At 43.9% G+C, this 26,568-nt stretch overlaps 1 protein-coding gene across 1 annotated transcript; it reads right to left on the bottom strand.

Moving 5' to 3' along the window:
• Window positions 1-2,002: 2,002 nt before the first annotated feature.
• On the bottom strand, window positions 2,003-26,385 carry CMTM7 (CKLF-like MARVEL transmembrane domain containing 7). Its single transcript, XM_010147580.1, has 6 exons — window positions 26,263-26,385; window positions 25,955-26,179; window positions 11,217-11,390; window positions 5,771-5,944; window positions 3,133-3,231; window positions 2,003-2,119 (listed from the first exon to the last, which is right to left on the bottom strand). The coding sequence occupies exons 1-6, from the start codon at window positions 26,383-26,385 to the stop codon at window positions 2,003-2,005; spliced, it is 912 nt and encodes a 303-aa protein (XP_010145882.1).
• Between the last annotated feature and the right edge of the window lie 183 nt (window positions 26,386-26,568).

Here is a 26,568-nt window from a genome sequence, read left to right as displayed (position 1 = left end):
GCACTTTCAAATCGTTTCCTGCTCTGTATTCCTGCAAACAGGGTACTTGCAAAAAGGAACAGCAAGAATAATCACAAGAACTGCACCATAAGGGTGAATTCTACCTTTCCAGGTTATCTGCTCAGTTAAGGTATTTACTCAGAATTTTTGACACTTTGGCAGGTGGCCAATTTCTCTTCTCAAAGAGAGAAACAAAACAAAACCACAAAAGTCAAGGTAAAAATACATATATTGGGATGAGAGGAAAAACATACGGTGGCAACAAATGGCAATGTACGATGACCTGCCATGAGGCACATGAAGAATTTTCTGAGAGGACCATTAAATTACTTAGCAGTATTGATGCAAAATTTCAGACAAATAGAGCAATGCACAGCAGGCCAGAAAATGCTTTTTTTCCTCCAGAATGGACCCAGTAAACTGTGTAAATCCTACATTTTGCAGAAATCTGCTGCAGCATCATGCAGTTGTCCTGACAGAAGAGACCAACTGAGAAGTACAAGTTCTACTTCATTAACATGAAAGGGGAAGCACCAAGGAGGGGCCTGTGTTTCCCTTTTCCCCGCAAAGAATTCCCAGTTCACCAGAGACGGACTGCAAAAGGAGAGAAAGACCAAGGTGCCAAGAAGGCATTGTCTCAGCCTCAAAGTTGCATAGAGCTTCATGACGATACCAGGTTGGACAAAACCAAACTGTTCTGCCTGTTTGGGCTGTGAGCAGAGTGACCCAAGCACGGATCCCAGCAGAGGCAAAGGAAGAAACAAACCACATGTCAGAGGGAGAAGCACATTGCTTCATTCCCAGTGGGCTTACCATAAACACTTTTAGACTCCAAAGAGAATAATTTATAGGAAATGCACAGAAATTTTCTATGGAACAGGTCTTACATATACCCCTTTTACAAATGAGTATTTGTGAAAAGGAAAAAAAGAAAGAACCCACAAAACATTAAGCATGTATCCTTGGGTATGTATTTTCCTGTATTTGGCAGAGGAGAGGTTTTAAGAATAATCTTTGATTGTTAATAGCCTGTAAAAACTCAAGGAGAAAACACCTGTTTTCATCATGTACTGCTGGGGCTATGAGGGAGTGTTTGCAGCGATGTATTCAAGTCCCAGTTCACAATTTTTGGTGCTGGCTGAACTGATGTTAGAAAAAGTCCACAGTTCTGACAGAAAGAGGTAACAAAGACTTGGGTCAGCTTATCCAGGCACAAATCAGTTCGTAACAGTTCCTTTGTTAAACAAATCATCCTTGGAAGAATCAGGTAGGAATCTGCAGGATTTCCCTTCTGTAAACAGATGGAGGAAATCAGAAGGAATTCTTCCATCCCTCTGAAAGGAGAACCAAGTGACTCTCCAAAGGAGTTTTAAATGCACCTATTGCAAATAGCTGGAAATGACCACAGCCCGGCTTTCGAGACGTCCTCTTTCTCTGTAAAGCTCATAAAAAGCAGGTTCTCCATTATACGCTGCTTTGAGGGGGGGAGGGGAAAGTGGGGAGAGCAAAAAAACTTTTGTTCACAACATTGTTTTGCATAGGCATTCAAGCAGATCTTCAAAAGCTACTGGCTGTCCGGGCTAGTAACGAAATACCCATGCTCTCTCCTCAGTAGTGGACGCTCCTCTTTGGTATCCTGTTTTGTAAGGCAGAAGTCTTGCAGAGATGAAGGAGTCATACAGATGCATCTTTGAAAAAGAAGACAGTGTCACTTGTGTTGCCATCAACAAATTCACCTACTTGATTAAGACACACACAGGAAACCTTCTTCTGGTAGGAGGTGGGGGAGAGAGAAGAGAAAGCACTGATACATGCACTGCTTGCTAGGAGCAAGTTATTTTGCTCTTGTAGGTAGTTGTTAAGAGCTGTCAGTAGCTGTGATGCGTCTGTGCTGACAGAAAATATGGAATTATTGCTTTGTGAGTAATTTTAAGTAACAAGGACCAGAATATTAATAAATCCATGCAGGTAGGCACAGCCCTGTGGCAGAAAATATAAATATTCATTTTGGGAAGCATTCTGGCACATGATACTTACTTGTTGACTGTGTGATGCACGAAACCTTGTAGGATGACCATATGCTTAAAACACAAAGGATCGTAGCTAGGAACCCGAAAGTCTGGATGAGAAAACAAACAAACCACAAACACTTACAAAACATTAGGTGACACATATTCTATGAATGTGTGGCCACTCTTGTATATTCAGCTACATATTTTATGATGTTAACAAACCCAAAAAAGTGATTTTTTTACTCCGTTCTGCCAATATACTAAAAAACTAAGTGTTTACATAGTGTAACAGCAACTTATGTCTCGCCAGAACAATGACAGAAAGAAGACAGAGAGTTGTATACAAGGGGGGGAGAAAAAGCTGGACAGAAGCAGAGCCTCACCTTCTAGACTTCCCACTGCAACAAAATAAAACTTTTTTTTTTTTTTAACACTTCTGATTACTGCTCTTTTACTGCCCCATGCAAACAAGTCTTTCCTTGCCATCTGCCAGATAAACAAGTCAGGTAAGTCCCCTAGTCTCTGCATCATCACGAATGTGTTTCTGAAAGCAATTCTTTATTCTGGAGGAGTTGTATTTCAGGTCCTGCTGCTGTGAAAATACTGTTGCCCACACTCAGGAGTCATGCCTCTGTAAAGCCCTCCAGCCAAGAGAGGCAGAGAGAATCTTCCAGAAAGTCAGCCCAGCATCCCAGTGGGTTTTAGCTCAGGAGAAATTATCTTCAACAGGGCTCTGTTCAGGGGAAGGAGGTGTCAAAAGCCGAAGACTGGGGTGAAACGCTTTTGGTAACTACAACAGCCACTTGTCAAAACTGACTTGTCTTAATTCTTCCCCTAAACACATTGGTTCCTTTAAGTTAAGGCCGAAGCCTTTGGTTTCAAGGCTCTGACAGGACAAATACCCACTTTAGTAGTGAGCCTGGAGTCTCACAACAAAATATGTTTGGTGGCATTGTGTTACAGAACATTCGCTGAAATGAGCTACAAGGTAGTTCACCCAACCAAGACACAAGCAAGGCAGGTCTGTAAGAAAATAAAATTACAGGTAATAGATTTCCAATGCCCTACTTAATACATACTGCAATTTAAAAAGTGTCAAGATGAATAAACACAGTCTTACCGCTCCAGCCACAAGTCCAGTCAAATTGTAACTCTTGGATGCTACTACAATCGATGCGATGAGAAGCAGAATTGTACCGATTAAATAATGAAGGAACTCCTGTGAAGACAAGCACAGCCTGCATCAGAAGGCAAACTTAGCAGGAAAGCATTTCAACCTGCCCCAGAGTGAAAACAAGCTTGCAGAGGTGAAACGCTCACTACTTAAAGGTGAAACACATATCATTACTGCATCAAGTATGCACCTCACTTAAAGGGACAGTTCTGGAGAAGGGAAGACACCTTAAGGGCATGTTTCTCTAGCTTATATGAAATGCCAGTAAATGGCACCAATGGTCTAAGTAGTGGCGTAATGCTCCTACTTCTAATAATCTTCGAAAGTAGGCAGTGGATCTCCTGCTGGATTTACTAAGACCTTACATTGACCAAGACAGGAAACGGGAGGGAAGCCATGAAAAGCACAACTACTCAGCCACTCATAACCAGCACCCAGGCTCCTAAGGCTGTACGGGTGACTGCATCTATCCTGCAGTAAAACATGATGCCACAGGTTTTTCTGAGAGAGCACCGAGGCACCACATTTAAGCTCTTCTCTAGTGTGACAAGTATCAGCCCAGGAGTCAATTTTACCCTGTTACAAGCAGGGGTCACCTGCGGATTTAGATTTTGAATCCTCACAAAGCTTATGGCAGCCAATAAGGGTGTTTGCAAACTCAGCATGGGTTGTTTCTTTTGCGTGGCGGGGTGGGCAGGAGGCTATCTGCTCACTTTATCTGCACTGCACAACCAGCATGAGCCAAGCAAATGCCACACGTAAGGGACAGGAGAGATTTCGTCCCAAACCAAAGGAGAGAGAATATAGTCCCAGAAGGATAGTGTTCAAGGAAATCCCAGAAGAGAAATAGTCTATTGTCTTCTTAGAGACACCAAATATAGCAGTGTACACACACCACTTCTTTAGAGGAATCCGAGGGATGGGCAAAGGTGAAAAGAATCATCACAGGCCAAATTAGGTGGAGAACCAACCCCTGGCAGTGCCAGGAGAGTGTCCCTCTGGAGCAATACTTCCCAGCTTTAAAAAGTGTCCATGCTGAACCACCTCTTGAACACTGCAACTGCACTGACTGCAAATTACACCCCTGATTGCAATGCAGAGATCCTGCCAGGAAACTCAGCCAAACACTAGCTGTAGTTTCCCAAACTCTCTTACAGGTCTTCCTATTCTGTTCTAAAGATTCTCAAATATGTGACTGAAAAGGCGGCTGGTTGTCAAACAGCAGCAACATTCAAGCATCACATCCTGTAAGGCTATCTGGAGCTGAGCAGCCACAAACTGCTAAGTGCCTTAAACTCACTAGTGACTCTAGAATATTTAGGAATCATACACAGCTTCCATTAAATGCCACCTGACCACGTCTTGGATTTCAAAATCCCTCTGTATGTCTCCAGTTGGCTTTCCCATCCTTTTGGTCCTTCCTCTGTGGAACTAACACATCACTATGTGTAAGGGAGAGACGTTCTAAGAGGTTATTAAAACCCATCATCCCACACTGGATGCAGGACTCTTCTGCTAGCTGACCTGACCCAAAGCTACTGAGGAAGTTCAGGTCTCACATTTTCTGTGCTGCTTGTTAGTTCTCTGCTAGGATATGAAAGAGGGGTGTGCAGGGGAAATGTGGGAATGAGGCAGGAATATCCTGCAGGATATCCCACAAATGGCCTAGCTATGGCAATCAGGCTGAGGCTCCCATTTCTTGCTATTGTTTACGTTACCTAAAACCATACCAAAAAGAGACACATTTGACTTAAATAGCACTCGTAGACTTTATTTTGGGACAGGATGTAACACATGAATTCGAATGCTATGATTGGGTAACTCTAGCAATCCCTTAGCTGTTGTAAATGACCTGAGCTAGGACTCATCTGCTGAAGGCTTGATAATCAGTAGCTTCTTTTCAGTTGTCTCAGAATAACACTACTGCCTTCCGTGGAGTAAATCTGGATTTATATCTGTGTAAACGAGGCAGGATCAGATCCAAATCAGCTAAACCAACTTACAATTACAGCATCTGCTGAACTGGATACTAGTAACAAAGCAACAAAAGGGTTTGTACATACAGCAAAAAAGGAATTACGTGAAACACAGCCTATTACTGTGTGATAGCACAAGAAAATGGACTAAGTAATTGAGATATCAACCCACAATAGAGGTCTACTGGTTTTGTATGGCAAGGTCTGGGTAGCAGTGGTGGGGCTACAGGGGTGGCTTCTGTGAGAACCTGCTGGAAGCTTCCCTTATGTCCAACAGAGCCAATGCCAGCCATCTCTGCTGCTGGCCAAGGCTGAGCCCAAGAGCAATGGTGGTAGCGCCTCTGGGAGAACACATTTAGGAAGGAGGAAAATAAATGGGGAAGAGAAATTGCAGTCAGAGAGAGAGTGACATGTGAGAGGAACACCTCTGCAGACATTCATGTCAGTGGAGAAGGAGGGGGAGGAGGTGCTCCAGGCACCAGAGCTGAGATTCCCCTGGCAGCCCATGGTGCAGCCGGCTGTGCCCTGGGCTTTGGTGCGCACCTGGCCTCCAGCCAGGGTCACCCCACCACAAAAGGGAAGGAATCCAGACCATCTAACAGGCTTACCGCAAGTGGCCAGCTAACACAAGTGAGCTTCCTGTAGACTCTGAAAATGTGGATAACGTAGAAGAACAAAATCATAACCAAGTCGCACATGGTGACAATCTGAAAGTAGCTGTATGCACTGTAATCCGTCCATGGAGAATTATTTACACTGATGAATCCCACCAGCAGTGAGATCTGAAAGACAAAAGACACATTAAAGATTTTTACAATAGTGCTCGGAGGGCCATGGAGATGATTTAAACACAACAAAATGGCACTTAGAAACAGAAGACAAGTATCTAATGTAAACGGGATGGTCCCAACAAAATGGAGGACAAACTAACTGGCATGGTAATAATGTTTTAAAATTTGTCTTTAAAAGAGAAAAAGATTGGAGAAAGAGCCAACTGCTAGAAGGAAACAGCAGTTTCAACCTGAAGAATCCAACCTGAAGACATCTCTAGACACAAGAGGTCTCAAATAGAGAAGAGGCAATGAATGCCTGGAGTTGCGCCAGTGACTGAAGCATCTAAACCCCACAGATTTTCAGAAGGACATCACTGAAAGCTGTAAAAATGAAGGTGCCCATGAACCCATGCACCTTTACTGCCATTTAGTGAGATTTATCATAGGACCTGGCTGCAACTAAGCCAACAGTTTTACCTTTCCTTTTCTACCACCTACAGAGCAGGAGCATTAGCAGACTAAGGTAATATCATAGCAAATACTATAAACACTTTGAGGAATTGATTAATGCACCCCACACCCAATACAATAAAGCTTCAATCTGTTAACACTGTCACAGAAAACCATGAAGCATTATTGTACAACTTTCAGTTGTAGGCTAGCAAAGGACATAAGCTATTTTATTTTTTTATTCTAAAGCTACTTGTTTATTTTACTAATCTTGCTGCTTCTACCAGCCTGGCTAGTCTGGGTGATAATATTTTCTTATTACAGACTTGGTCAATACATGCTTTCAGACACTGTAATTTTTAGTTCATCCAAAGTCAGCCAGGAGCATTAATGATTCACATTTTAAGTGTTTCTCCAAGTCATTAAAAAGTTACCTGAGGAAGCCAGCACTTCAAGACTGCACCATTCTTTCCTGCATACTCATCTGCTAAAATCCTAACCAACTGCATCCATTATCAGAATAATTTCCTCAAGATTAAAAGGGAAGAAAAACCCTAACGCCCAAACAACATAGCTTAGATTCTCCCTGCTGTAATTTTAACTGAGTTTCACCTGCCCGGTTCCCAGTGAACAGGCTGAACATACGCATCCTCAAGGGCAACCAAAAGCGCTACGCACACGTAAGAACTTTACAAGAACTTGTCACCTTGGCCAAACTCCATCCAAACAGCTACACCAACGTCGCAACAGTGAACCACCTCAAAAAGATGGCTCTGAAGAGAAAATGCTCCAGGATCCTTTCCCACACAAGTGGCTAAGCTGTTGATAGATCTTGTCCAGCTTTGTTATTTTCACTGTGGTCCAAGTAGTTGATATTGGCAATGTAAGTGATGCTCAGTTCAAGCCAGTGACGGGCTTCTGCACTAGAGGAAGCCTACATCTCCTCCCACCTTTGAAGCATGTATAGGGTAGGGAAGACAGAACCTTGAGGTGTAGGGCTAGATCGTGCTCAATGCTTGTCAAGAACGGAGGTTACATGTGCCTTTGAAAATGCATGATATCACTCGGTCCCTGGCTCTCCAAATACGCTCCTTCCTTCTGGTTTGAGAGTGTAACATCATAGTAGCATCCTGTGTGTTTAGTGCTTCTCTCAGCACCACGCCTGTTCTCTGGGTCCCACAGCCTGCTGCTGGGGAATCCTAAATGAACAAAATCTGGCATCTTGTGCATGGCAGAGCTTTCCAAGATGCTACATTTCTTAGAAGACAACAAAGCGATGCTCTCCGTAATTCAGCATATAAATACTTCCGGCCCAGTTCTTCAATTCTGAGATAATGTTAATGAATTCAGCTGCGGTTTCAGGAGGCGCCATGGCCTTTGCCATCTTCTCCTTCCCTCCCTGATTTCACTCCCTATCATGTGCTGGCTTCCGCACTCACCTGTGCTGAGCCACCTCAGAGTACTAAGCCAGCGGAAAAGTGAACAACTGAAAAAAGCCAATAGCTTTCCTCTGACTCTGCCATTCACACCAGGCAGGGTCAGGTGAGCAAGGGAGTGTGACGGAGAAGCTAGGACTCCACCGGAAAGGACAGGAAGGACCGAGCAGGCAGGATGGCAGCAGCTAGTAACCATGCTGGCTCCGGCTGCCGCAGACCACCCATCTCGGTTCCTTGAATTGTAATGTCAGTTATGCAACGAGTCGTCTGACTTAGCTGTTGAATAACCTGAACGATCAGAAGGAGATCAGCAGGTCATTTGCCCAATCATCTAGGAGAACACATGAAGTGACGCAAGACACACAGCTATCGTTTTCATGAGAAAATGTAAACTAAATCTAATGAAATTTCATTCTATAGGAAGACTCAGCAAGTCACAGCAAGTGTTGAATCTTGCTTTTGGGTAGGGGTGGGATGAGGACAACACTTCTCTAACCACCAAAGGCTAAAAGGGGTCTTCAGGTGCCTTCACAATCATCAGTTCTCAGTTTCAATTACACTGTACAAATCAAGAAAGAAGCGCTAATTCTCAGAAATATTAAATCTGCCTACTGGCTCATTGCATGCTTTAACCATTAACTTTATCAACATTTTTTACAAAAGGATAAGAAGGACTGGACCCTTGAAGTACAACCACCATCCAAATAATAACAAGCACCGGTTAAAAAAAAAAAGAACTTAGTTTACACTAGACCCAGTTCTTTCAACTTCATGGAAGCATAGCAATAATTTTATTTTTACAGTCAAATGGTATAAAAAATTGAGAAGAAACATAAAGAGAGCCATCCAAGGACAAGGTCAGAAAATTCATCTGAGGTGCTGTATTTCTCAGAAATAAGAAGATAGAAGGTACCAACCAGTCAGTGAAGAATCTGCTCAGCTCCTAAGAACAGAGTAGAAATGTGGATTTGAAAAAAACATGCTTTCCATTTCAAATGTACTTCACAATTAAAACAATTCCAAAAACAACTGGTAGAGATTCTCCCTTTTTTTATTTTAGATGTGCCTCAGCACACAGGTAGGAAGAAGCCACTGCGTGGCAAGAGGCATTTCTTTCAACAATTTCCTTTCTTAGCATAAATTTCACAACATGAGGTTTACATGCAATTTCTAAGGAGGGTTCTCTCATCGTTCATAATGCTGTCTGAGAGGCCGGTGCAAAGGGGACCATATCAACAACTTCATACAAATCTATACCATGCTTGCCACACTGTACTGCCTGCATGGGTAGCAGGTACAGTCAGAGTTTAAAACTCACCTGTTGAAAAAGAATGCTAACAAATGTAGGAAATAGCGCCACATAATATTATTTTGTCCTTTAAAAGTGATAAATGCCAAGGTTCCTTCACCAGATATTGGTTTATCATGATATACTGGGTGACAACTGTATTTTTTTCCCTCTCTGGAATTCCTGTTTCCAGAGAACTTGAAATTGAGTGATAAAATTATTAATATGCAGCTGTCTGGGATACAGTTCAACATTTATCTTAGAAGCCAGTATGTGTCACAGATTGAGAGAGAGAGAGAAATGAATGGCAAAGCAATAAAATGATCAAATATTACGAGTGTTCTTTATGCATCTGTGCTCAGGGGAGCAGGTTAATACATCTTGAAAATAAAATAGAGGCACAAAAAAATTATGGCACTGCCATTTCCACTTCAATGAGGAATTTCACAGACTGTGAGAGCAGCAACATGTAACCCATAGCCAGCAAGCCAGTCAGGCCAGAAATACAGGTCAAATGATGGTCCCTCTCATTAGAGTATTTCAACGTGCTCCACAGAATATATATCCAAGCTTCAGACCTGTATTACAAAAGGGGTGAGGGACACATTGCAGGACACTACCACTTAAGTGCTTTCTGGTTTCTGAGAAGTGAAAGAAAAACATAAGCATCAATCAACTGCAAGGAGGGATTTTGGGATTTAAGTCAAGTTCCATATTTACTCTGTTTCACACAGGTTAATTGGCTTAAACTACTCCACTTAGTGAGTTTCCATCGGACCAGATATTTGAAGGGAGTCATGAAGCGTGTTTAGGAACACTGCCCATTATCAGGAGCTATCTCGCAGCAAAGCCAACGAGAGCTAAAGGCAGTCAGCAATTGCCAGGAGGCACTCAACGCCTTACCAGACAGAACAGACATCGTAAATTAAAGATGGTAAGAGTCTGCATTCTCTTCTCTGTGTTGAGCTGGAGATGAGGCCACCACATCCTCTGCAACAGGCCAGTGGAAAATGTTGGCCTTCGAATAGCACTGATACCAACTCCCAAGCCTAAACTCCGTTCTGATTTGAAGCGACAACAGCTCTACCAAAAATGAAACAAAATCTGCTCTTTCTTGATATGGTCTTTCTTCAAAAGCAAACCCACAGCCCCTAAAAAAAGGGTGAACAGGCACAGACCTTTCAAGGACATTAATGGGAGGTGGGACGTGGGCTGGGAGATCTGACCTTCACAACAAAGAATGGCCAGGGGTTCTGCTGCTGCCTTTAAGTGATGAGGGCAAGAGTCAAGACCCTTTTCCCCCGTGTTACGATACCGCTCGCTCAATGCGCCAGGCATGGGTCAGGCCGAGCAGGCACACCCAAGCTGGGGGTGAGAGAGGGGCTGCAGCAGCACAACACATGTCCCAGCCAGGTGGGAAATTTAAGGTGCGATCCAGTTGTGCATCTTGTGCTCACAGCAAGGATCACAGAATCAAAGAATGGTTGAGGTTGGAAGGGGCCTCTGTAGGTCATCTCGTCCAACCCCCCTACTCAAGCAGGGACACCTAGAGCCAGTTGCTCAGGACCACGTCCTGCTAGGATTTGAGTATTTCCAAGGAAGGAGACCCCACAACTTCTCTGGGCAACCTGTGCTGGTGTTTGATCATCCTCACAGTGAAAAAGCACTTTCTGATGTTCAGATTGACTTTCATGTGACCATTGCCTCTTGTCCTGTCACTGAGCACTATTGAGAAGACCCCATCTCTCTCTGTCCTTCATTCCTTCCCATCAGGTATCTATATATGTTGGTGGGCTCTGCTCCACCGTCCAAGTCATTAATGAAGATGTGGAGCAGTACTGGCCCCAGTATTGACCCCTGGGCCATACCACTAAGTGACTGGCCTCCAAGGACCTTGTACCACTGACCACAACCCTCCAGGCCTGGCCATGCGAACAGCTTTTAATCCACCTCACTGCTCGCTTATCTGAGCCATACCCTGTCAGCTTGTCTCTGATAGGAGACCACAACCTTACTAAGATCAAGGCAAACATCACCCACTGCTCTCCCCACACGCACCAATGCATGATTTCCCCTTTGTAAATCTATGCTGACTACTCCTCGTCACCGTCCCGTCCTTCATGTGTTTGGAAATGCTTTTCAGGAGGATTTTCTTCATCACCTTCATGATGAGGACTGAGGTGAGGCTGACCAGCCTGTAGTTCCCTGGATCTTCCTTCCTGCTCATAGAGATGACATCAACTTGTTCAGAACGGCACACTTTCCTTCGGTACCTCTCAGGCTGGAGAGGATAGGGAAGGACTGGACATGAGCGATAAATTCTCCTTCCCTGTGCTATAAAATGCTACTTGAAGTGTTCCCTGAAAATACTGTTCCTTTTTAAAAATCAGCTGTTTTCCTCCCTGTTTCATGTTGGCCCTGTCAAAGAGTGAGCACCTTAAGTCTACTGTTCAATGATTAGACTAGGTAAAAAACAAGGAGGAGGTGTACCAAGACTTCAAGGAAGTCAATCTTACTCTGCAGGAAAATTCAACACCTTAAGGAAAGGAGGGGAATCATGTCTTTGGATTATAAAGAGATTATATACAGGAGGAAGATCCAACTTCCAGTAACTCCCAGGGCAAACGCACACTGGAGAAAAGGCCCTTGGCATTAGGCCCAGATGCTCTTGTACTTGTGATTTCAGATGATTTGAATTCCACCTAACTCCCTGCACTTGCTCTTGGCTGTAGTCCTGCAGATGCAATTAGTTTACAGAAAAAGCTCGGCTCCAAACATCCCAGCTTCACAGACTGAGCGTGATGCTGCGACCAAGAGCAAGCCAGCAACACAACCCTCAGCATTTCAGTGGCTAGATGCTCCTGTGGTTCCCAGTCTTGCTACCACTCACGTGGGCCACCATGAAACTGCCCACATCTCAGGACTAATAGGCTGGACTCCACTAACACAGACAAACATGCTGGAGTGTATCAGTAAAGATGGAAGAGCCTGGACCAAGCTAACAAGTTCCAAGTAGCTTACTACAGAATCACCTGCTCCAAGGAAGGGGCAGGTAGAAGTGCCTGCCCACCAGTCAAGAGATTACAGATACAATTTTTTCGCAGTAGGGTCCTGAGCACAATGAAGGAACCATAACATACGAAAGGACTTGTTCTGCCCCCCACATACCCATACGCCAGCTGGCACCACTAAACATTTTCTGATCATGTGGTCAAAGTCTGTAGTTTATCTGACCACAGAACAATTTTATAACCCAAGAATCAATCTGTGCAAGTGCTCCGTATGATCTTTTTCTACCTTCCTCTTTAATGGATGTCATAAATAAAGCTCTGGCTTTATTACCAATACTTAATTCTTTTGCCACATTTGTAGAGAACTAAATTTTCCTCAGACACAGTTACCTGTACAAATATAAATCCAGCATGATCTCCAATACTGACAACAACCTACTCTAAAGGAAAGACTAATGTTCTGAGCATGAGAGACATACATTCCCACAGACAAACACTGACACAACAAGGGAGGCATTGAATGTCACTGGGTCTTGAATTCTGAACTCATTTTTTTAACTATCTTACTGTCTGAACTTCTGTAAATCATCTGTTTTGCTGGCTCAGCTCCCCCATTCACCAGGAGAGGGCTAATAAACATTTCACGTGCATTGTGCTCACGTTTTTCACCTTCAAAACACTTCAAAGCAAAAATGTTGAGCACCGTTAATAAACCTCTAGGTCAAAATGACCATTTTCCTTTACAGTTTAAATGAGAATACATGCTCACTGAAAAAACCAAACACCTCCCCTAAATAAAAAGCTCAAATCAACAGATCACAGATATAACAGACAAGCATGGATGAAAACATGTGCGGGAAGGACCCTAAGACATCCAAGAAGGAAGCCACAGAACAAGTAAAACAGTAGGAAAAGGTTGGTCTTTTGGGGTTGCTTTTTGGTTGATTTCTTGTCATTACATCACACAAGATAAAAAAAAGAGAATCTGAGCTCACTGTGAAATGGGAATTGGTATTTATTTCCTGACTGTCACTTTTTCTACTTACGTTAGACTTCAATATAATGTGTTGCAAAAAAACCCACCAGGCACAAGACATTGCAAATAAACTCCTGTTTTCTAACTGGAAGTTCAATCGTTAATGCCAAGGCTACTATTCATCCCCTTGACCATTCCTGACTGTTCTGTACCGCACAGCATCACGTGCCTGTATCCAGCGGTTCCTTCTCAATTCTGTTAATGACTGTGGAGTAGGGGTGATCCTTTCCCACTGTGCCTGTACAACATCCTGTACTGGGGTGATATACTGGCTGTGGCCGGAGTGGACTTCACTGCCTCCACAGCAGCTTGTATGGCACCGTGCTTTGCATCTGTGGTTAAAACAGTGCTGATAACACATCAATCTTTCGGCTGTTGCTGAGCAATGCTTGCACAGCAGCAAGGTTTTCTGTCTCTCTTCTCCCTCCCCTCGCCCCAAAACAGGTAAGCATGCAAGTGGGCAAGACGCTGGGAAGTGACACAGCCAGGACAGCTGGCTCCAACTGACCAAAGTGATATTCCAGATCATACGATGTCGTGTTCAGGGACAGACGCTTAAGAAAAGGAGGTGTAGGGGGAAACATTTGAGGCCATGACATTTGTCGCCCCAAGCAAACACTACACATGCTGAGGTCCTGCTTTCCAGGAAGTGGCTAAACACATGCCTGCAGATGGGGAGCAGTGGATTAATTCCTCTTTTTGCTTTGCTTACATGTGCAGCTTCTGAGTTCCTTATAAAACTGTCATTAGCTCAATTCACAGACCTTTTTGGTTTCCTTCTGTTTTCTCCCCATGAGTGAGAAGCTGGCTGTGTGTTTGGCTGCTGACTCGGGTTAACCCACCGCAGGTGGCCTACTGCTGTCCTGGGACTTGTAGCTGCTGCAGTACTACAAAGAATAATACTGAAAATCTTAATTGGAGAAAGGAACTGAACGTGGCTTTTGCAAATTCCAAGATCATATACTGAACTGACAGGCTGAAACTGCTATTTCACTGTATAATTTAACTATGAATAATAATTTTCTTTTTCTATATAGAAATAAGACATGAAATGCCAGTTAAACTGCAGGGAGGAAAGATAATGTCGATAAGAAGCAATATTGCCTCAAGGTGCCCAGTTCCATAGAAACACTACAATTCTTATCTCAAAGATTTACCATAATACTGTGACACACACATTGTCCTGCATAATCCACCCAGCACTGCGTTATCTTTTCAATGAATTATGTTGCCACACAATGTACCACCACATTCTTGCTTTTCTTAGAATATTTTCTTTTCTTCCTTGACTGTGCTCCCCTCTGCTACAGTCTCCTTTGGGAAGCTGTACTATGACTTTTTGCCTCCAGCGTTTCCTTTTTTCCCCGCTGTGTAATCCCCTGTCCTCTTCTCTCCCTATGTCACATGTCGTATTTCTGCTTTGTATCTCTCGTTTTCTCCCATCCAAATTCCCTCTATGCATGCAAACACCCCGTAATTCCCTCTTTTAACGTTTCCTAGCTATCTTTTCCACTCCCTTGCACCAGGACATGCATCGCAATTAGCTAACTAAAAATTAGCACCATTCAGGGGACAGGACTCCGAATAGTACCCCACCTGTACAAAGCCTGTAGGCAGCAGCTTTGGTTTACCCACCTCCAGTTGGTAGTTGGCAATACCTGAAAGTGCTTTTCCTTCCCATCCTCCTCTAACAATTTAACCTTCTAGAAGACAGAAACAGCTTTTTTTTTGCCCTGGATGTTGTAAAGCAGCACTGAGAAGACCTTCTCCATTGTACTTGCTGGAGCACTGATGAACCTTTGTACTGCTTCAACATCCCTCCTCCAGAATCAGAAAAGAGGAGGACCCTGAGAACTATCCATGAAACTAATAAAAACTGATTTCCACTCGTAAAACTTAGCAAGTTCTAGTGCAAGCAATAGTACAGAAACTGTCTACAGACTTGGAGCAACGGACAGCACCGACTCATATGCAGTTTTATCACAGCTTTCTTAAAAAACCCAATATATTAAGAGTGAAATGCTTTTTGTATTTGAATGAAAAAAATGTCAAAGTTTCCAGATTGTGACACCAGCCAAGATAGTAACTGGAATTTTCCAGTCCTAAGCGAGCCAATCAGGGTAACCATGCCCTGGAGAAATGTCACTGACTGCAGCTGTACATTTACGAATGTTACACCTCAACACAGTGAAGCAACACCCATATATATTAAGTACATATTTTTGGACAGAATAAAACCATTTCTTTTGAACAGCTTCCCAAAACAGAAAGATGATCAAAGCGCAGGCCAAGGTTACAACTACAGTTCATGCAAGACTGGTTCAGCTAATTTAAGCAACAACATTGACTGCTGCTGAAGTCGAGATTTCCTTCTTCCAGGGCTGTGTTGGAAATGTGAGCTGTAACAGCCAAACCCCTACTAGAAAAAGAAGATAAAAAGCCCAGTCCATTTAAAACTTCACTAATGACAGATGAAATCAGCTGCCTTCCAGTGCATGGTTCTGTGAAGCAGTCAGTCTTTGGTTGCACAATAATCTCTCAGCCCCTGTGTCTGGGCAGATTTCCTTCTTGTCTGGCTGCTCTGCTAAAATAAGGAGGCTGACTGGCCTCTGATAAGTGACTTCTCTTCTGCACCACCATCCACAGGCTCTTTATCGAAGATAAAAAATGGTGGGAGGGTGAAAAACGGTGAAATAAGATTATTCAGACCCTCTACGACTCAGATAAGAGGACAATCCTAAGTACAAGCAAGTGGTATTCTTTATCTGTTAATAATAAGTTATCTATCTCTTCAGGCATAGGCCTCAGTGGTAGAGAAGGGTGTGGGATAATCACAGAACCAGCACATGAATGACATTATTAAAGAGCCCTTGTTACAGAATGTTAGCTATGATCATTAAAAAGGCAACTCTTTGTAATGAGCAGCTACAATTAATTCCTGCCTACCACTGATCACTATGCACTACTTTAATCCCACCACCGCCAGCATAACCAGCTCCGGGCCTCAATCCCCACAGCCACCTGCACCACACTGAAAGACACCACAGAATCCTGGACATTATCCATTGAAAGCCATGGACTTTACAGCTATATGGCAAGCAATATGCTATATTCTCATCAGTCAGTGAATTAATTAAAAAAAACCCCAATGCAATACTAGTATGTTACCAACAACCACCTCTAATTTTCTTTCCTCTCCAATCCAATATTAACAGATTTGTTTTAAAAACCAACTTAAAGTTAAAACACTTCTGCTGTGAAAGCATCATCAGGAAGTTTTTCCAATCTATATAAAAGATGCACACACAACACTCAAAATACCGCAGCAATGTGATAATTGAGTAACGTTGAACAAATGCCATGTTCTAGTCACAAACATTTCCCAAAACACATAAACCCCATTGCAAAACTGTATTAATGGCACAGATGATTTTTAGCATGTCTGCAAAGGGCAGGAACAGAATTTAAAATGCCTTAGCAGGGTTTTAACTCTGGGAAACACAGCTGCTTTCCCCCTAACTCTCCAAAAGATGCTTATGTCTTTCTAGACATCTGCAGTAACTGAAGGTGCTTAGTACTCTGGACAAAGCCAGGCACTCCTATACTTTACGAGCACATAGCTTGTCCATCTATTAATAAGGAATTACTTCTCTTTGCAGGCAACAGTCCCCATGTAACAGCCTGCCACGCGCTCCAGAGGTTCCTCCTGTCACAAATCAAGTCATAATCCCCAAATCAGAGATTAACATGCTGTTGCAGGTTAAGAGCTGGGACACATCCTCTGTAATTGGTTTCCTCTGCAGATGCACAATCACTGTCTCAGCCTGTGCTCTCTGCCCGCCTCCCAGGTAACACACTGGTTGAGGTGCTTGTTGGAAACCTGTGTCCCACACCACCAGGCCAACTGTCCATTTAGAAGAATACCACCTGATTGCTGCAAAGTGCGTGCACACATGTGGCTCCTGCTGTAATGCACTCCACTGCAGAAGGCCATCTCTTGCACGGTAGGGAGAACCCCTGTATCACAACTCAGAAGATTATAGGAAGTAAAACACATTGTAAGAGACTTGAATCTCCAGAGTCGCCTAAAAACTGTTTGAGCTGTCTTAAGGAGTGGCAGAAAAGTGGCTCTTGATGGCAGAAAGGAATCCAGCAATGATGTACAGGAATATACATGCGCATGGAGGTACAAAGACACCTAAGGTATGTAAACGTTGCTGGAGAACTTTGTCTGTCCACCAACCCTGGGACTGGAGAGGGAGCCCTCCCTGGGGGCAGGAAATTGCCCACCTCACCTGTCATACTTCCTTCTAGTTGGTTGGGAAGAAAGGCCCCTTGTAGGATAAAAGCACCTCTGAAACCACTATTCTGAACCATTCTCAGCGTATATTGCTTGGGTTGTCTGTACTGTTTGCCCTTTGAATACTCAGTAAAGTCCCATATTGTAGTAATTGACAATATAGAAAGGGCTTAATCCTTACTTGTGAGCTATAGAGCTCTCATATGTAAAGTTCATGGCTGTCTAAAAATGGATTTACCAACCATGCATGGCAATACCACCTACAGAGAAGGAGCCCACGTTGGCAGACCAGCCAAGCCTGGCTCAGACTGACTGGCTGCTTGAAGCTTGTTTATTAACAAACACCCACAAACGCTGCACAGCAAGCTGCAACGTTTCCCCCTTGACCTGGATATCCAATACACATCTAACAGCGTACAGCTACTTAAAACTCACATACAACACATAACACCAAACCAGTACCTCAAGGCAACAATCATTCCAGTAACCTGTCAAACTAGATGCACTAAAAATAAAAAGTATATGCAATCTCATCTTCCTGAAAGTAGTTACTGAGACAAGGAATACCTTGTGAACCACGCAGTGAAGTCTCAGTGCCTATGCCGGCTAACCCTCCGCAAGCAATCTGTTCATCACTCGCCCTTACAGACGCTGCTCACAACACAACCCGTTCTCATTGTCGGAGGCATTTATTGCTTGACTGATTCAAGCCTTCAGTTAACACCTGCCGTATCTCTCCCTGCTCCAGAGAACACCACTGACATCTGGCAGTCGCACAGACAGCAGTTAAAAAGTTTGCATTCGTCACATCTCCAGCAAAGGCTTTGTCAGACATGGCAACCGAGCCTTGAGCAAGGTCTCCTTGAATAAGAGGAGGACTTGTTTACATCACTGAGGTCCATGTTGTTGGCTGTGCTAGCACTTCATAATTTTTATCAGCAAAAAGCAGGTGAGACTTGCTGAAAAAGCTATCAAGACCATCTCCAGACCAACCACCATCATTACAACCTGGCTGCTGGATCAGACTGGGCCTTAGCGCACAGAAAAATGACCTTTTGCAAGTGTGAACACTTGACGCTGGGCAAGGTGCCAGAGAAGTGAAGAGCGCTAAATAAAGGGGAAAAAATGAGAAGAGATGAGATTTCCCGTTGGGACTGTCACAGCCAACAGCATTCAGTGACTGCCTGGAGACTGGGACTCACTGGGACAACACTCTGGTGTCTACTAGGGAGCTTCACTTAAGGAATCTACAGAAGGGTCAATTAGCCAGCGGGTGACAAGCAGCAACTGGGGACTGTGTTTTTCCCAAACAGATGAGAGAGCCCTCAAAGTTGCCTCCCCAGAGCGTGATTATAGACTTGCAGGAGAGTATGCTAAGTCCTTCTGAAGTTCTGCTGCTGCTGGTCATCTCAGGTTAACAGCATGCTTCTCTCCCAGCAGTCAGTACTGGTTTCTTGAGCTCATGTTCAAGAAATGGCATTTCAAAAAAACAAACAACAACAACAAACCCCACTAAAAACATTCTAAGAAAAATCCCCCTTGAAGTAGCTTCTCAATCTTGTCCTCATTGCATTTCCATTTTCCTTAAGGGAAGCTGTGAGCAGGAGAGGAAGCCAGAAGTGTTGCAGCTGCTGCTATTGTTGCAAGAACAGCAGCCAAATTTGCTTTGGCTTCCAAAGCTGCAGTCACCCAGCTCTGACCAGTCAGACGTTATCTGTACTAGCCATAACGGACACCAAATTACCACCACCGCAGCGCAGGGAGTTTTCAGCTGCGATGATCCCTTCAGAATCTGAAGAAGATTCTTAAAGAAAAGAGGAAGCTCATAGGTGGGCGAAAAGAAATCACAGCAATTTTAGTTTGACCTCTGTGTAGAGAAAGTAGCAATTTCTGTCTGCTATATACTTTACATCTCACCACAAAATAGGAGGACAAGGCCACAGCGCACATGACGTGACAACAGCGCAACGGAGACAACTCGGCCACAGTACTGAGCAAATACCTCACAAGGACTCCCCAGGGAGGGGAGCGGAGGAATCACTCATAGCAGGCAAACGCTGTCTGGCTTTGGGGGACAATAGTCCATTACCCCAGTAATGCAGAGCAGGCACCTCATAGAGCCTCACGGCCAGGTCCGCTGCCCTCACTGAGGTACGGCCACGGCTTCTGCTGGGTCACGATGAGACACAACATACTGTTCCAGCATCTACAGCCCTGGAACCTAGGGAAGGATCCTCGGCAAGATGCTCTTTATCATTTATAGGCTCCGAGCAGAGGGACACTGCGCTCGGAAAGAAGCGATCCCCTAGTTTCTCTTTCTCTGTGGCAGCAGAGGAGGATGTTCAAAGGGACACCATCTCCAAAGAGAGGGAAGACACCACATTTGCACATCTCAAAGGAAAGCCACAGAGCAGTAAGGATCCATGCTTTTCATATCTTATTCTCCACAGACACCATGTACACCCGAATAAGATGTTTAAATGGCATTTGCAAATTTAACTTCCCGTAAAACAAATGTGGCCAGGAAACCACTGCCAATACTTCACTCTGCTCTTTCAAGCATACTAAACACCTCTCAGGTGATGTGGTAAATTTCTAGGCTTCATTTCCTCTTTTTTTTGTTTCAGAAAATGTATTTGCTAACCCTTGTTCAATCGCTTCTATACAAAGAGCACTACATGCACTCAGGATGCTAATGAATGTATTGCAACAAGACCTCATGGATGGTCAAATGGGCAACGTAGCTCGAACTTTGTGCTTTTAGGAAACAACACATTCACCAACATATTCAGAACAGAGATTCCCTAGCATTTAACAATTACTATAATTGTCTTCTTACAAAATGTACTGAAGTTGATTTTTTTAGCCTTCTAGAGCAGTTCCAACATCAGAAAAATTACCAGTTTGGGTTTGTTTTTTTTTTTCTGAAAGAGATAGAAATTAAAACAGATGGTATAAAACCTTCCCCTGCCCAAGAGAAAAAATACAACATTCTCAGCTTGTGGTTTGAAGCACATGGAACCATGTCAGGCTTATGTAGTTCCTGCCTTTATATGCCAGACAACAGCTCTTGCTGACAGTAATCTCTATGGCTGCAAAGCTCTTAGGGAAATGTCGTGGTTTAAAAAAGAAAACCAAAGGAGAGCTGAAGTAAAGCTACATCAGTCCCCTGGCTTGGTTTACTGCGTAACCTTGCGAAGAGCTGGATGACTGCAGGAAGCAGCTGCATGGAGGTGAGAAAGAAGGGAAAATTCCTTAAACTGATGCTGCTTGTGAAGTTTAGTCTCATCAAATAAAACTCTGTCAGCCTACCACCCAGCACTCCCTGGTTACCACACAGAGAGCGCACTGTCTGCTCCTACGCAAATACCTGGGCAGAAATTGTCAGACGGTCACCCAGAGCACAGGCATGGAAAGAATACAACTGGCCAAGCCAGCCTGTTTCAGTGATCTCAGAGTGGAAATAACAGGACACCCCACACCCATTGGTTTTAATTACTAGGCTTGGACATTCCTCACTCAAGTGCTCCTGCTTCCTTTGGAACCATCTAAGGCTTAGATAATTATTTTCCCTCTGCTCAGCATGCCAAGCAAGGTCCTTTTGCTGCAGCTTCTAGCAGAACAAAAAATAATTAGCAGCTACAACACATAGCTCTGACCTTGGCTTGAAAATAACTTTGCTGTCAAAAAAATATGTCCCATTTCTTATTGCTCAGGCAGTAGTTTATCGCATAGTTGCAGACAGAAGACACCTGCACATTCCTGAGGTGGTTTTCCTCAATTATTGTTTTCTTTGCGAGCATAAAATGCCACCTGAATGCCTCAAAATAAGACCTTTTGTAATATGACCTCACCAACAGCTATTACAGCATTATTTTTCATGTATTCTGTTATCAGCCAGATGAAAATTCAAGCAGAACACAGGACTGTTTGAATCTAAGCTTTGTAGGTTAGCATCCGGCAGCTTTCACCAAGCTTGTTACTTCTGGCCATTATTTTCCTTTGGAAGAACTAGAGACAGAACAATGGTAGGGGAGAGTTGAAAGTGCAGTCTACACAGGACCTAGAGACAGGCTTACAATTTCAGCATCTCAGCATATCACCGGAATCCCTCTCTTCTGACCGAGCACCGTTACTACCAAACAGGCAGAATCATGTGTCACTGACACGCTGCTGCAAAGTACTAGATGTTTTACTTCAACCACCTCCATGGACAGACAGATGTTTCAGGCTCAAGATCAAGTCAGAAGATCGAGTAGCTTCTCAAATCGTTCCAAGCATCATCTGCTTTTGTGAATTTCCTTCTCCTGTATCAATGGTTTTGATTAGGAATTGTTTTCTTCTACTAACAGATTTTGCTTTCTTTTCACATTTTAACTTCTTGAAAATTCAGCTCCCCAGTAACTTTGTCTGATATCATCCAACACGTTCAGAAACATCTCTTGGTGCCAGCAACCTAACTACCAGTACTTTCTAGCTTTCAGTGTGTCGTGGTTTAACTCTGGCTAGCAAAATCCCCCGAAGCCGCTCTCACAAATCCCCCTCCCCTCCTCTAGCGGAGGGGACGAATTGGAGGAAAAAAGAAGTAAGGAAGCTTGTAAAATTGAGATAAGAACTATTTACTAATTAAATCTAAATTAATATATACAAGTGCTACTAATAATAAATAATTAAAACAATAGAAAATAACACATATGATACAATATGATACAATTCTCCACTGACTAATGCACAACAGGTGATGAGTAGTGGGAGTCAGACCCAGAGAGCCCGAGAGCCGCAGCCCGAGAGCGATCGCAGGCCGAGGGCCGGAGCCCGAGCGCTGCCGCGGCAGATTCCGAACGAACCCTATCAGCGATAGCAGCCCGGGAAAGCTAAACAAACCCACCAACTCCCTCATGAACCAGCCAGCACAGGAGTTAGCGAAGCAGTTAACGCAGGAGTCAGAAGAGTGTTAGCGAGTGTATGGGAGTGAACGAGAGAGGGTAAGGGAGAGAGAGAGTGATAGCTACCGGATGCCCTTTTTGCCTAAGCCCCAAGCATGACGTACTATGGCATGAAACACTCCCTTGGTCAGTTCGGGTCAGGTGTCTGAACTGTGTGTCCCAGCACTGCCTGTAGCGAGACCGCGAGAGCTGGGAACGCAGCTGCAGGATCAGGAGCAGAGAAAGACCTTGAATCTGGTGCAGGCATTCCCCAGCACCAGCTAAGAACTGATCAGTGCTGCTCCCTGCATCCAGGAACAGCTTCCTAGCAGCCATGGCAAAGAGAGTTAACTCTTTCCTGCCTGAATCCAGCACACAGTGTTACACATTTAAATATTCTCTTGAATACTATTATTCAACTGTATGCTAGTATATGGGTAACCCAGAGCGGTTTCAGCACACTCAGAATCACAGACTGTCTTGTTGGCCATTCACTTATCAAGTATGTAACTGCTTTTGTCAAGACACACTTTGGAAATTAAACAGATACTCAGCAGAAAAGCTTTAACTATTGCCTTAGCAATTTTAACAAGTTAAAATGATGTTGTTAAGTCAATTTTCATTGACTTTATCCTTTTTTACCTTGCAATTGTTTGCAATTTTTTTTAGCCTTGAGAAGGCTAAAGATTTTCATTTTTCTTTTTATTTTCTATCTGATGAAACTGCTCTTTCATATTGAGCTGAAAGAATCAGCACTGGGTTTAGCTTAAAACACCCTGTATACTGAGGCTGTGCTTACTGTGCCAGAACTACTGCCCACTCAGTAACAACAGCCTTACTGTGGGAACAGTCGCCTTCAGTCTGAACTGTGGTCAGAGTTAGCTTGGCCCAACCTGAAGGAGGGGAAAGAGCAGCAAAAAAGGCCATGGGCACCTCTGCACCACCCAGAGTCCAGAAGCAAGGAACAGTCCAAGAATAGTTTGAGAACCGTTGTCTAGAGACCTACACAAGCGCATGCTGTGCGGTGATGGCTCTCCTTCTACACGAGCTCTCAACACTTCTCTCTTCTGTCTGCCCTGGTCACACTCTTGTGAATCTCTGCATCAGACACTTTGCACAGGCAGCCATTCCCACCGGCCAGCTGCCCAGACAGTGGTATCCCTGTAGAGGCTCGCTCGTGGGCTGTGCTGAAAACAGGACCTGGTCCAATACAGTGTCTGTGGGTGGCATCCTCCAGACTTCAGTTGTAAAAACACAAAGGGCTCCACAAGAAATTCAGCTGAATCAGGCTCGTTTCCACCTATGAACACCGTCACTTGAGCCACACTGGTGGTAATATGGACGCAAATTCATACCGCTGCCTCTGCTGGCACAGGATGCCTCAAGAGGCTCCCAAGAGCCCACCCGCGGAGAACTCACCAAGCTGAGGAACATGGCTTCGTAGGAAGCCTTACAAATAAAACAAGCCAGCAGTAGCACGGACACAGAACACACGTGCTTCAAACAAATCAACACAGTTCCTGTGGCGTACAGAAGACTGCCATGTGTGTTGATTTTGCCAAGCTGGCTAAATTCAAGTTATATAGCTTCTCTGGTTTAAGGGTATTGTGCACGCTGACACACACCCACTCGCACAGGTACTGAGTACACTGCCGCTACAGAAACCAAGGTGGCCACCATGGGATTCTGTGCATACCACTGTCAATATAAAACATCTTGACAAAACTGCAAATACAAGAACAAAGACAACAAAAAAAGGAAAAGACAAAGCTGTATTAATCACCGTCAAGTTAACTAGCTGAAGTGGGTTAGATGTCGAAGATCCTTCATAACTTCCTGTTAAAATCAGTGTCAATTCAGCCTGGATTTGGAATTGAAAATGGTGCCCCTACCAACATCAGTAATACTGATACGCGAAGAGCAGCTTCCAAACAGTCTTACTGCCACGTAAAATACACAAGTCACAGAAGTATGTTTTCCCTCCATTTTATTTTCAAAACATTTACAGACTATTCCCTAAGCATTAAAAGCCAGGAACTCAGTGCCTGAAATGCGTTACCTTTTCACAGCTATAGTCATCCCGCAAGATTAAAGAAATTCTCTAGCAAAAAAGTAAGAGAACTTCTGCAGGCTTACAGGCAAGAAACACATTTTTTGCTTCCTAATTTCATTCTATGCTAAACACCACAGAACCCAGAATTTGAAGAGTGATAACATATAGACAGTAGCAACAATTCAGTAATCACCAGATTTCTGCACAGTCTCTTCATCTTGCCCAGGATTACTGAGTTTCAGTCTTTGTGTTATGATCTTTCTTACAGAAGAGCAGCTGTAACATTATCTTCTATTTCCCTCATGTAATTCTCATAGCTTACTTATGTCATCTACTAGAATTGTGTCATACACGTATGCATACGATCAATTTAGTTTTTAGCTTGCAAGCACTGCAAACAGTCCTTAACATTAGAGTAAATGATGAAATATTGCTTTCTTATTCTCTCTCATATCATTTACTTCTCAGTAAATGGGACTGAGGAAGAAAGAGAACACAGAAACAGCAACGTTCCTTCTTCATAACCACAACCATTCAGAGGCCCAGTACGCAATTTAGTGTGATACTCGTCTAACCCAAAAGACCTTACCTTTGTCCTCTGCCAGCGTAATGGTTCTCTTTGGTAAGACCACATCAACACTAACACAGGAATGTTTACAGATTTAGCATAAGGGATTCTTTTCAAAGAAAGATCCTGCAAACACTTCTTACTGGAAGAAATGAGTGCTAATAGAAATGGATCCATAGATAGAGTGGAAATAGTATCTGAGAAGAGACAAAGAAGAGTTGTGAAAATATTCAGCTCTCCGTATTTTACTGGGCGCAGGAGTTAACCCAGAACCAACCGGGCCAGGTTATTTCCTCACGCCGCACCACAAACATTTAATTTTCTTAGAGAACTGTTTGAGAAGACGCTATCGTGATACCTTATTAAAAGAAGTTAATTTGCCCAAAGTTCCTTGGATACTTGAGGTAACTCTTATGGGTGTTATTTATAGGCAAGCCAGAAAGCCAAAAAAACGTAAGAAGGTGAAGGTGAAAGAGTGCTAAGGTAAACTAATTTACATTGGTTTAACTTCTGTTAAAGTCACTGCAGAAAACCAGTGGCTTAAATTCCGATGAATTTGATACTGAACACTGATGAAATATCACTTTATGTAAAGTATTACATCCAGTGACATAGATTTACATACATTACATAAAAATACGTGAAGTTTGTACACGCACACACTTTATATGCGCACCAAAACTTGAAATTTCAGCACAAACTAGCACGCTTGTGCTACGTGCAGGAGACACACACCACGGCTGTAGTGACACGGCGGCAGGATGGACAGCAGCGAGGACTACGTATTTCTAGTCCATAAAGGGAACTGTTCTTTCCACAGTGGTGAAAGCAGAAAGGATAAATAGACTTTTAAGTAACCAGCAAAGCCCAAGTCTACCATTTCACGACTACAGGTTCATTTGGAAGGCAGGCACACGCTCAAAAGAACATCGTTTGTTTCCTGAAAAGATACTCCAGATCCATGCGACGGTTTGGGAACAACCCAAGCCACGAGAAGGCCGCAGACAACTGTCTGTATTCCCGTCGAACTGAATTTGTGGCGAGGGACGGCTCGGAGGCCTCTCGAACACAGTGCAAGTGCTGAGCAGGTGCAGGTAGCCATGCCCTGAGCCAGGGCGTTCAACTGCGCCTCTCTACTGAGGCTCACCTCTAAAGGCAGCCCATGGCTCTTGGTGAACTGGAAGAAATCAGGGGCCTTTTGAACACAAACTTTAGGATCTGGTATTACTCCACTACAACCTAGAACAAAACGATTCCTACCATTAGGTGGCCGACTATGACGGCTCTCTGCTGTCCCTTTCTCCTGAATTTCTGTTTCTCAGCCACACGTCTCCCAGATCCCTCCCTGGGGTGCTGCCGGGAGGGCTCCGACAGCCAAGGCATGGGGCCGGCTGTGGTGCCCACCCTTACAGCCCCCGTCAGTGCTCGCACCGGGCCCCGCTGCCTCCCAAAACGTACCCACGCCAGGGAACGAGGCGTTCCGCTGGAGCACGACGTGCCTCCGCACCACGGGGTTATCGTGAACGGCACAAAGTTGTTCACGCTCCTCGTTACCGTTAGCTACCA

The sequence above is a fragment of the Eurypyga helias genome, unplaced genomic scaffold (genome assembly GCF_000690775.1).
Source record: "Eurypyga helias isolate BGI_N326 unplaced genomic scaffold, ASM69077v1 scaffold7782, whole genome shotgun sequence".
Taxonomy (NCBI): Eukaryota; Metazoa; Chordata; class Aves; order Eurypygiformes; family Eurypygidae; genus Eurypyga; species Eurypyga helias.
This window is presented reverse-complemented; position numbering and strand designations above follow the sequence as displayed.